Here is a 12,043-nt window from a genome sequence, read left to right on the forward strand (position 1 = left end):
TATGCCGCCCCTTGCCGAAACCTCGGGGCGGCTTACAACAATAGCTAAATAAACTCTTACTGTCAATAGCACTGTTAACATCCATTTCTTCCTTATTCATATTCTCAAGCATGTTTTCCCTAGGAATTAAAATGCCAGTAGCTTGATCTCACATTTCAATCTTTTTATATGTTAAATCTTCTCAAAGACAAAGCTGCTAATACCTTTGCTGTAAGACAGCAATCTAAAATGTCATTTAGATAAACACACATACAAAAATTCAGAAAGTTGTTACCTTCTATGCCCAGAACATTTTGAGTCTTGTTTTCTTCAGAAACTTCAAATTTCCTTATGATGTCCAGACAATACTCTGTCGTCACATGACTCATCTGTACCAAAGACAACATCGATAATATTTTTGTTCTTTCAGACTATGTGACCAACATGTCAAAACCTACTTCAGGCCCCAGAATCTTGTAGAAAATCTCATGGCCCTATTCTGTGCGCAGCCAACCATGAATACAACTGTCAGGAAAGGTATTCTCCAATGACCTGTCAGAGAGCGGGGATTTCTGTGTGTGTGTCGGGGAGAGGGGAGGGCAAGTGCCAGCACCCCAACTATCTTTTTAAAGGTGAACACAGTAGAAAATTAGTGCAACTGTTTTATGTAACTGGGCTGCACGGGGAGAAAACTCTCTCAATTTTTAATACTTGTAGTTCAAATGGAAATAATATCTCTTAGGGCCAAATCATACCTCTTTCCACAGCATGAGGAGCAGCTACATCGTGCTTTTCGGTGGTATCCACTACAAAAGCAAAGCCAAAAAATGCAAGTGGGGGCTTACAGTTGGTCCCAGTTCTCTTACATCTGCCTCCATAAGTATATGTGGGGATAGGAAAGAAGCCTGCATAGAGGACAGGTGGTCTTCCAGATGTTGAGGAACTACATCTTCCGATGTCCCTCATCATTATTCTGGCTACAGCTAATGGAAGCTGTGGTCCAGCAAGAGATATATACCCAGCCCTGTATTATAGACAAAGCTATTTTTAACACTTACCCCATTTTAACATCATGCATGGAAACCACAGAGAGGAATGTGGCACTTTTAAAGACTTTTACTGGAAAGCACAACTTGCAATGTGTCCCTGACTCCCCATCCCTACGTACCTGTCCCTCCCAAGTGGCATTTCAGGTTTCTGCCATTTTAAAGCAGTGCATAACACTGAGCGCATAATTTTCCTCCCAGGGCTACCAAAGTGTGCTTGCCCTGGGAGGAAAACCTTCAACCAAATTTCTCTAGCTTTCTGTCATTCAAATTCTTTCTGATTGAACCATGGCAACTGAAAATTAACTTCATCTACAATGTTCATTATCTTTTCTTTGTGCTTTGGTCTCATCTACTGGGGGGGGTGAGTAGGGGGAGGAATCTATCTGTACATTCTCATCTACATTCAAAACATTTTAAAACAGATTTCCTGGGAACACTTTCAAACATTGTCACCATTAATACCTGCATTACCACTCTAGTGCACACAGCACATAACTGAAAAATTATTTTATTTATTTAAAGTTTTTATATGATGTCCCCATTGCTACACAGCCTCGGGAGGGCTCACAACACAAATAAATAAAACAAATAAAATTACAATTACAATTAAAACTTGGAAACACACTGGCTGCATAATTAAAACTATAAATATTAAAGATTATTAAAATACTGTTTAAATAAAAAGGTCTTGGCCTGGCACCAAAAAACAAATAATGACGGCGCCAGGCAGACATCTCTGGGGAGTGCATTCCACAGATGGGGCACCACCGCAAAGAAGGCCCTCCTTCGGGTACTTTGCTTCCTGATAACTCTTACGGAAGGCTCCCAGAGGAGAGGCCCTGCTGCCGATCTCAAGGGGCGGGAGGGCAAATATGGCCACGGACGTTCCTTCAAGTATCCAGGTCCCAAGCCATTAAGGACTTTATAAGTAATTACCAACACCTTGAATTGAGCCTGGACTTCGATGGGAAGCCAGTGAAGCTGGTAGAGGACTGGGGTTATATGAGAATAACGCCCAGTTCTCGTCAGCAACCTGGATGCTCTATTTTGCACCATCTGAAGTATCCGGGCAGCCCCACCAAGAGCGCGTTACAGAAATCCAACTGGGAAGTAACCAATGCATGCATCACTGTCGCTAGGCAGTAGTCCTCCAGGTAGGGACGCAGCTGATGGATCAGCTGAAGCTGATGGAAAGCGCTCCTCGCCACCGCCGAAACTTGAGCTTCCAAAGTCAGCTCCGGGTCAAGGAGCACTCCCAAGCTGTGGACCCTCTCCTTTAGAGGGAGTGCAACCCCATTGAGGACAAGATCCAAGTCACCTACCCAGGAGCTCGAACCACCTACCAGCAGGACCTCCATCTTGTCTGGATTGAGCTTCAGTTTATTGGCCCTCATCCAGCCCATTACCTCAGCCAGGCACTGGTTCAGTACAGCCACTACCTCATCTGGATTGGTTGAAAAAGAGAGGTAGAGCTGGGTATCATCAGTGTACTGATGATTCCACAGCCCACACCTCTGGATGTCCTCTCCCAGCAGTTTCATGTAGATGTTGAAGAGCAAGGGGGACAGAATAGACCCCTGCAGAACTCCATGGCATAACTGCCATGACGCAGAGGTAAAGTCCCCCAGCACAACCTTCTGGAATCAGCCATTGAGATAGGAGCGGAACCACTGCCAAGCAGTGCCTCCTACTCTCAGCCCCCTTAGCCTATCCAGAAGGATACCATGGTCGATGGTATCGAAAGCCACTGAGAGGTCCAGGAGAACCAACAGGAACACACTTCCACTGTCTCTCTCCCTGCACAGGTCATCATACAGAGCAATCAAGGCAGATTCAGTACCATACCCTGGTCTGAAGCTGGACTGAATTGGGTCCAGATGATCAGTCTCATCCAAGAGAGCTTGGAGTTGTCCCGCCACCACCTGCTCCAGTACCTTGCCCAAAAACAGGATGTTGGCCACTGGTCTATAACTGACGGCCATCTCTGGATCCAGGGACGCCTTCTTTAGGACCGGCCTGACCACCACCTCCTTTAGAGGGGCAGGCACCCGGCTGTCCTTCAAAGAGGTGTTGATGACCTCCCGGATCCAGGAACCAAACCCGTGTTTGGCTTTGGATAGTAGCCACGATGGGCAGGGGTCCAGTACACAGGTGGTACGTACTTGTCCAAGCACCATGTCCACATCATCAGGCTGCAATAACTGAAACTCATCCAACAATGTGTGACCAGACGGTAACATTGGCACCTCCCCTAAGGAATCTGAGTCACTAGTGGAGTCCAGCTTGTGACGAATCTGAGCGACCTTCTCCTTGAAGTGGTGGGCAAAGTCATCACAGTGGGTTATCGAGGGTGGTACAGGATCTTTCTTGGGGCCTGGCTGTACCAGCCCCTGTACCACCCAAAAAAGTTCTGCTGGACGGCACTGTGAGGAGGCAATGGAAGTGGAGAAGAATTTCTTCTTCGCCGCCCTCACTGCCACAGCATAGGCCTGATAATGGGCTCTTAAGTATGTTCAGTCAGATTCATCCCATGATTTTCTTCACCTACGCTCTAGCCGTCTCCCAACCTGCTTCATCGCCCGTAATTCAGGTGTGTACCAAGGGGATGAATGGGCTCTGCCCAGTGGGAGAGGACGCTTAGGAGCAATCGTGTCAATAGCTCTTGTCATTTCCCCATTCCACAGTTCGACCAGGGCATCAACAGGAACGCCAGCTTTATCAACCGGAAACTCCCCCAGAGCTTTCAGGAATCCATCCGGATCCATCCGGCTCCAAGGGTGGACCCATACAATAGGATCCGCACCCTTACAGAGGGAAAGGCCGCCATTGAGCTCAAACCTCACGAGGAAGTGGTCTGACCATTACAGGGGAGTCAGTCACAAATTCCTCACCCTCAGATCACCCTCTTTCTGTCCCGTCGAGAAAACCAGGTCCAGCGTGTGTCCACATTCATGGGTTGGGCCAGTGACATGTTGAGACAGCCCCATGGCTGTCATGGAGGCCATGAAGTCCTGAGCCGCCCGGGTCAGAGCAGTCTCAGCATGGAGATTGAAGTCCCCCAGGACCAACATCCTGGGAGTCTTCAACACCAGGTCCGAGACGATCTCCGTCAGCTCAGGCAGGGAGTCTGTTGGGCAGAAGGGTGCATGGTACACCAACAGAATCCCCAATCTGTCTCGGTCACCCAACACCAAGTAGAGGCACTCTAAACCTGGTCTCGAGAGAACAGGAAGCCCCGCAAGGGAAAGAGAGGCTCGATGAACTAAAGCGACCTCCCTCCCCTCCCCGCAAGGCGTGGCCAATGCTGAACCAGAAACCCGGGTGGGCACAATTGAGAGAGGGATACATCCCCCCCCCCACCCAGGTCTCTGTGATGCAAGCCAGGTCGGCCCCCTCATCCACAATTAAGTCATGGATGAGGGATGTTTTATTATGGACCAACCTGGCATTAAGTAACAGCACCGTCAGGCCTGAGGGGCGGCTGAGAAGCATACCCGGAACCTTCCAGCTGGGGGAATAACCAGAAGGGGGGACAGGTGTCAACCATCTGTCCCTCCTTCTTCTATGTGGACCCGTTAGCAAATTGGCTGGATGTTGTATACAGAGGAAAGAGTGTTCCCATTTTTAAGGGTTCTTACAATGAGGTTTTTACCTGCCTTTTTCAAGGAATTTTCAGGGGTACAGACATTGTCATCCTCAACTTCAAACATACCATGTTTTTTCAGGGCTGCTTCTGTCCTTTTTCTTTCCATAAAATCAGTTACGGAGGAAAAAACAGAATACACAAAGAAGCACAATGCCTTTTGATTGGCATCAAGGAAACCATTAAAGAAGCATCCTAAGAATCAGAGGCGGCTTTTCTTAGCACGTGAGCAATGCCAACACTATCAGTTTCTCAAATTCTGTGTCCAGTTCATATTGCATGGGGCCTTTATGGTTTAGATATTCTTTTCTCAGATTTATATCTCATTTTCTATTAATTCTGAATTGTATTCTCTGTATAATTATGGAAAAGTTCAGATTATTTTATCGGATAGCAGAGAATTATTTTGTGAAAACACACAGAACGTAATTGTGAACCAGCAAAGAAGCCTAGTGATAGTACTCTACCTAGAATGTGTCCCTAAAATATGGAATAATAAATAAAAAGTTGTACCACACCTAACTGCAATACAAAAATCACATTCTTCCAGTTTGAATCACTAAAGTCTTCACAGATTTAGGTGTGGCTTATCACATGTAATTTACTTTGTTGGATACCAAGGACTTAAAGCCATGTTCCTACCCACCTTAAGATACGGATCAAGTTAATCACATAAAGGGACAATCATGTACTAAGCAATGCTGGCTAGCGCATGCTGGGAGCTGTAGGCCTTTTTCTGTTTATGTTTGTATAGGATTGTGCCCTAAAATATTGTAATGGATCATTACACTGTTTGAGAAATATGTAAATTCTGCAATGAAGAAGCTACAAACACTGAGCATAAACCAGGTCAAGTTCAACACATTTAAAATCCTACTGATGCTGGTGGAACTTTTAAACATGTATTTAATATTCTCAATAGTATTCAGCAGCACTTCACTGGGGCTGGATCATAACCAACATTTTAACCATGTCTGAAAATCCAATTGTCTCAGCCTTGTGAAAACTTTACTTATCATTCTTCATGTCATCTTACGAGATTAGTATTGATGCTAACACCTATTCCTTTCCAGAGCATAACCCTGCTCCCACACACACACTCAATAGATTCAGAGTGAAATACTCATCTCAGCATGCACAAGAGCTGAAGCTAAATTGAATTCTCTTGCTTTACCCAGCACAGTGATCAGAACATGAAACCTGCAGGAATGCAATTAACACACACACAAAACAGGGTCTAGTCCAACAATCTTTTGTTATCAGGGCCATTTGTTAGTGCCAAAATGTAGAGCTCTTGGAACACGAAAGAGTTTCTTGTAGTCATTCAAGCAGAGCAGAAAGTTATGAAATATGGGGGAGACAGAGCTGGAAACTCTAAAAAGAATATCATCTAAGCCCAGGAGTCAAACCCACCGATGCACCTATTAATTAATTCATTCAATTTATAAACCACTCTATAACAGCAGTTCCCTGGGCTGTGTACAAGATAAAACAAAATTAAAACTCACAGTTACAGTAAAATGCAATTAGAATGTAGCAAAAACACCCAGGGGGGCATAGCTTGGAGAGACAGATCCCCACTTTGGTCTCCCTTTTACAAGCTAGTTTGGTCTACTCATCCACACTCAAGCCATGGATGAGGGAGATTTCATTACAATTTTATTAAGAACCAACCTGGCATTTAGTAACAGCATTAAGCAAACCAAGGAGAAGGTTCATCAGGCAACCACAGAATCTGCTCACTGCAGGAGAGACCAGAAAAGGGAAAGACAAGATCCCTGCTTCGTCTCCCCATTGCCTAGCTTGCCTAACTCTCAGTGCCACACTTTTTCCTACCTGAAGTTATTGTTATAGAGGTTCCCTCAGCATTCCCTATATGATCACATGCATACACTTCCCAGGCACATACATGGAAAAACAATGGGTAATACATGTGAAAAGCTTTAGGGCACAATCCCAGCTGTCTCCAAACTCAGGGGCTTGTGGGCCATTCGATGAAGAGCTGAAGGAGCAGCAGAGGCCATTTCTCCTCCATGTCCTCCCTCTCTACATGTTTTGCTAGGCAGGCTCTTTTGTCCATCTCGCTGGAGTATCTCAGACCAGGAGGCAAGGAGACTGGCACAGATTCAGGATACCTCATATCCTGGGCTGCCCATTCTCCTCCTCTCCCCACTTTCCGGACCTCAGAGAACAACCAGTCCTGTTCTCTGATCTCAGCTTTGGCTGTGAGACGGTGGAAAGCTGGGAATCTAAAAAAAAATCCTATGACCTATGAAATTGCTTTCTCTGAAAAATTAAACACAAGGGTGGTCACTGTAGAGAGACACCAGCAAACAACGTTCAAAGCCAACAGCACAAGATAAGGTCACTCCACCCATACAGAGAGTTTCAAGTTTAAACAACACAGCCTGGGGGACCTTACATCACAGAGGCCACAGTTCCCTTGCCACAAGCTCTCACATGGGACTTTTTAACTCCCAAGTGTCCTAGACAAAGAGTTGAAGAATATTCTTCCATACATGGCTGCCCTTGCCATCATTCCACAGTTCAGAGGGGCACTTCCAGTGTTGTCCTCTACAGGTATGCTCCAGCAGAAGCAACCCACCATCTGTGTTGGGCCTGGTGGATATCTACCAGTAGATACCTACCAGAATTGCCAGTGATATTTTGTTGAATACAACACCTGATGGAAGTAAGGGAGTTTGACTTTGGAATTTTGTTTGAAACCAAACAAGTTATTTGATAAGTCTAACACAATAATAACATTTGTGGCACTTTGGAAACTAACATACTATGTCATAAGTTTCTATGGACCATGGTTTTTGGAACCCACAGGTTTTTGGGTACATCTGGAAACTTGAGTATGACCAAGTCTGAAATCCAACTCTGGATATCAACTAGCTTCCTGATATTTCTTGAAAACATAAGTCCGTCAAGTTTGAGTTCAGTATTCCTGAACTTCTCATTCAAATAACCTCAAGTGAGATGATGTAGATTGGCTTATGTACTAAAAATAGCCATTTCATTTCAGTGAGAAGGTTGAGATAAAAGATGAGGCAGATTCTGCTAACTTGTGATATGAAGAATACACTCTTAGGTGGTTGGAGGTACAGCTGCTTGGGAAATGAAAATAACTGTGCTCCTTCTGTTCCGTATCAGGGCAACACTGTTTGAGTTTCATAAATGCCTTTAGTAGCATCCAGTGTTAGTGCTATGTAGAACAGTTCAATTTAAATGGATAGGACTTATGTTAGTCATGATTAACGTAAGTTCCATTCATTTCAGTGGATCTATTCCATGTATCATTGGATATCATCCTACAACCATAACCTAAAACAGCATTTCTAGCCACTGAGAAATTCCGTAGAATGCACTGCACAGTAAGCTCAGTCCTAATTTGTCTCTTAAGACAATTACAAAAGTCTCTCTTGAGTAAAGTTTAAGAGAACTTTTGGCATTACACAAGATATCAGAAATAAGATTTCTTCAGGAGGAGTGAAGAACCACCTACCAACGAAGTGATTCTAAAAAAGATGTTGGACTGTGCTGAAATGGACAGATTGACTTTGTCTCTGAAGGAGAAAGAGGATACAGACTTCTATCAAACTTGTAATTCCTTTTATTATTGGCTAGAGAAATGTGACTATGCATCGACTTAAATATGTTTATGGATTACTATAAAAAAAAAAGTACGGGAAGCTGACCCAGTAGGTCTGATGCTTTTGATGACTGATGATTTGTAGTTTCTTTTTGTTAGTTAGTAGAAAAATAACAATAAAACTTACTTCAAAAAAAGATAAGACTTCTTCACTGGGCAAATGGATTACGTAAATTTAAGGGTCTGTCTGAAACATTACTCTTAGAAAATTCTTGGATTTGCAACAAGGATTTGCATTTCTCATTATTTCACTGCATTCCTTGAAATGACAGCATCTAGCTGCATTGTTCAACTACAACTTCTAATGTATTAAAAGTCTGCCAGGGAAATAGGGAGGCATCTCCCCCCTGCTGCTATCTTTTATTTACTTCCAAGCAAAAACAGCTGTGGCAACAACAAGCAGAGAGGAGGAAGGATTTCCCACTTCCTCCCATCTCCCTGTCAACCAGAAAACTTTCTCCAGACCCTATACTGACTTGAATCACAGGGTTCAGTTCACAGGGTCTTAAAGGCCCATCTTTCTTTTGCAAGGTCTCTTTAAGAACCCTGGCAGTTCATTTCCAAGCCAGGCTTGGGAAAATGTCCATGGCACTTCTATTCCCCATATTTCCATCATGGCTTTCATATTTTCTATAATGTTTCCTGAAAGGCACTGATTTTTATGATTGATTTCATGTGGTCTTTGTTTTCCTGGACACAAGACCAACTGCACTTGCAACTCTTCTGTACTGTACCAAGAGGTTCTAAACTTTAAGTAGTGCAGAAGAACTCGGTCAACTTAGTCCCCCTTTCTCAAGACACCAGAAGGCCTGCCCAGAAACTGCAGATCACCATGTGAGTCACAGATCCCAGGACGGTGCGGTTCCTTTAAAGCAATCTGCTCCTCGACAGGAGGGGCCAGGCTTAATTCATAGTCCCAACGCTTAATCTTTCCTGTGCTGTTTGCTCTGCTCTTCTGTATGCAGCTGCCTCTCATGAAGCTGGCAGCTGGACTCGGTGACTGCAGCAATCTGTTCTGCGTGCACTTGTCGCTAGCTGTGTGTGCTTTTCACATAGACGTAGGCTGGACTGGGTTAGATGGATCTATAGCAACATGGTACCCTCCACATGATCCCTGCACTGTGGGTTGGCAGGGGACGTGTAAGCACGTGTAATCGCACTACACTGTGAAACAAGGGACACAGTGTCCCAAGGCCACCAAACTATAGTAGTTGGTGGACCCCAGCAGTTGACAGTAGTTGGTGGACCCCAGCACTCAGGCAGAAACAAGACAAGAAGTGCCTCACCTAGTCCACCTAACCGGGCATTACAGCCATCCCTGAACTGGTTTCTGGCGGTTCGTGAGCATCAGACACCAAGCTCTGCTGATTTCCCATTAGTGCAGAGTGTCCATTTGCTGCTGCTCCTCTCTGTTTCTCATACATCTTTGTGACTCATTGGCAGCACTTCAAGGCTCAGTGAGCTACCCATTACACGGGAACCTATTCTTGTCTCCGGATGGGAGGCTGTAATGCTGAGCATGCATGCAGTCCTTTGAATGGATGGCAGGTGTTTCTCAAAGCCACTGAGCCAGGGTGAGGTAATGGACACAATATAGCTGTCTTGCAAAACTAGACTCCAAAAGTACCTAGAGAATGGTGATGGGGACAGAGAGGCTGAGCATATGGCAGCTGACAAATGTATTGCTAATGAACAACAAGCCAAAACTGACAACCAGCCGAAACTGAAGCACCAGTGAAATAAAATACCAATTATTTATAGCAGGTGTCAACAGGGTACATGGCCCTGAGGCATGACTCTGAAGCTCACAGTTCATCTGACTGGACCCCTCTAAAGCCATAGCTTTCTCATGTTTCTCTTCCTCCACATATCAGAAAGAGTTCTCATAAGGTGGTGAATATAATGCAAACATTATTTTTCTGGTACAGTAAATTCTCCCTTCCCACTCTCTGTTGCCCTTTCACCAGCAGGAAAAGACATTTTTATTCAAGCAGGTCTTTGTCATGTAAGTTGTTCTGCTGGGTTTGATGCTGTTTTTATGCAGATATTCTTCGCTTTTAATTATGTTTTAATGCATTATTGTTTTAATCAAGTCCTTATTGTTTAAAAAAGTTCCTATGATTGTAACTGTCATTCTAAGTACCAGTTTCTTGGTAGAAGTGCAAGGTACAAATCAAATCAATCATCAAAATTGGCATCAATTATGCATCTAGGTCCATATGGGTTACAACTCCATTTTTTCTCTTCCACAACAACCCAAACTACCTGGTTCACGTAGTATAATTATTGAATCTGAGAAACCCTGTCCTGAGATGTTTAATGACCTGGTTTGAAGGGAAAAAAAAGAGTTTTGAAGGGGAAAAAAGAGTTAATGTGACATGTGAACTGAGTCTTTGCCTACATCCTATCCCCCAGAGGCCCACTGGTTAAAGGTGGCTTGAGGAAGCAGTTCAGGCAGTTTTTCCTTGGCCACCAGTATCACAGCTCCCTCATCTTGGTAAGTATGTGATCACAAGGAATCATTTCTATGCCACTGCTGGTTATAAAGCTCCCAGAGGTGCTGTGTTCTCTTGGTATGGGCAATTAGTTATTGTATGGGGCTACCAAACTCCATGCAGCCGTGCTACTGTACTCAGAACTGAATGTCTGAAATAGTAATGAAGTGCGTTCAAATATGGCAAAACATAATATGAAATAAGTTGATCTTATGTCTATTGATAAAAATAGATAAGCATTTGCGTATAGAAAATGTTTCAAATTATGAGCATTTAGAAAGACAGGAAATATAGATAAGGAGAACAGGCAGCTTAGATCTATAGGGACTGCTGGAGTCTCTTGTTTTCAGCTATAGATATAAACATTTTTTAAGGGTCTAAACATTAGATGAAATATTTGGTCAACATTTTCAAGGTAAATGAAGTAGGATTTCTTTTCTCATATGCTTAATATTCCTTCTTTGCATTGGCCTCTGGCAGCTTTTGCTGGCTGGACAGGACAAGAGCAATAGGAAATTCAACTGTGCATTACAGTCAAATGGTGCCTCTTCCTGTTCTTTATTCCTACCTTTTGTTCTACCTTCAGAAACTGAGCAAACTCATCAATGGTAAGGTGATCTTTCTTGTCACTGTAGCTCAAAAGAAGCAAGTAGAGGTCACGCCTCAATGACATCATCTTGTAAAATACAGAAAACTCTTCAAAAGTTAAAGTCCCCTGGTTCTCGTCTGTGTCAGCCTCCTGAGGGACAAGTAAACCAAATACATATGTTAAGCAGGACATGAATAAGAAAGCACTACAGAAAGTCATTGCGGTAAAAGATACTTATCCATAGCCAAATGGCTCTACATCAAACCATGGTTTGTGCTAATCTTCATTTAGAACTGACAGCCATAGCTTATGCTTTCAAGGACATTAGCAACCCATGGATTACTGTTATTTGCTTTCCATCCCCTTGGCAGGCCATGGTTTATGAATTTCAGATATTACCTCAAAGCATCATCCAATCCAAAATCACTCCCATACCTAGATGATATCCTGTAAATTATGTGGAACAGCCAGTCCATGTACCAGCAATCCCTGCGCAGCCCCTGAGCCCAATCCATCTTATGGAGATGCAGCATATGGACCGTGAAGCCTCCCTTGGTTCCCCCCAGTGAGAGGCTTTGTCTCCAAGAAATTTTCTCAAAAGTAGGCCTCAATGAATTCAATAGGACTCAT

The 12,043-nt window shown here is 43.9% G+C and overlaps 1 protein-coding gene across 1 annotated transcript in view; it reads right to left on the bottom strand.

The window, feature by feature from the left end:
- The window catches only part of PLCH1 (phospholipase C eta 1), a 129,369-nt gene that overhangs the window by 54,753 nt on the left and 62,573 nt on the right, over positions 1-12,043 (bottom strand). The window contains exons 5-6 of the mRNA XM_044432751.1: positions 11,393-11,563; positions 275-368 (exon numbers count right to left, since the gene is read on the bottom strand). Coding sequence (XP_044288686.1) covers positions 275-368; positions 11,393-11,563 — 265 coding nt within the window. The remainder of the gene's footprint in view (positions 1-274; positions 369-11,392; positions 11,564-12,043) is intronic.

Source organism: Varanus komodoensis, unplaced genomic scaffold (genome assembly GCF_004798865.1).
Source record: "Varanus komodoensis strain SLA01 unplaced genomic scaffold, ASM479886v1 scaffold25, whole genome shotgun sequence".
Taxonomy (NCBI): domain Eukaryota; kingdom Metazoa; phylum Chordata; class Lepidosauria; order Squamata; family Varanidae; genus Varanus; species Varanus komodoensis.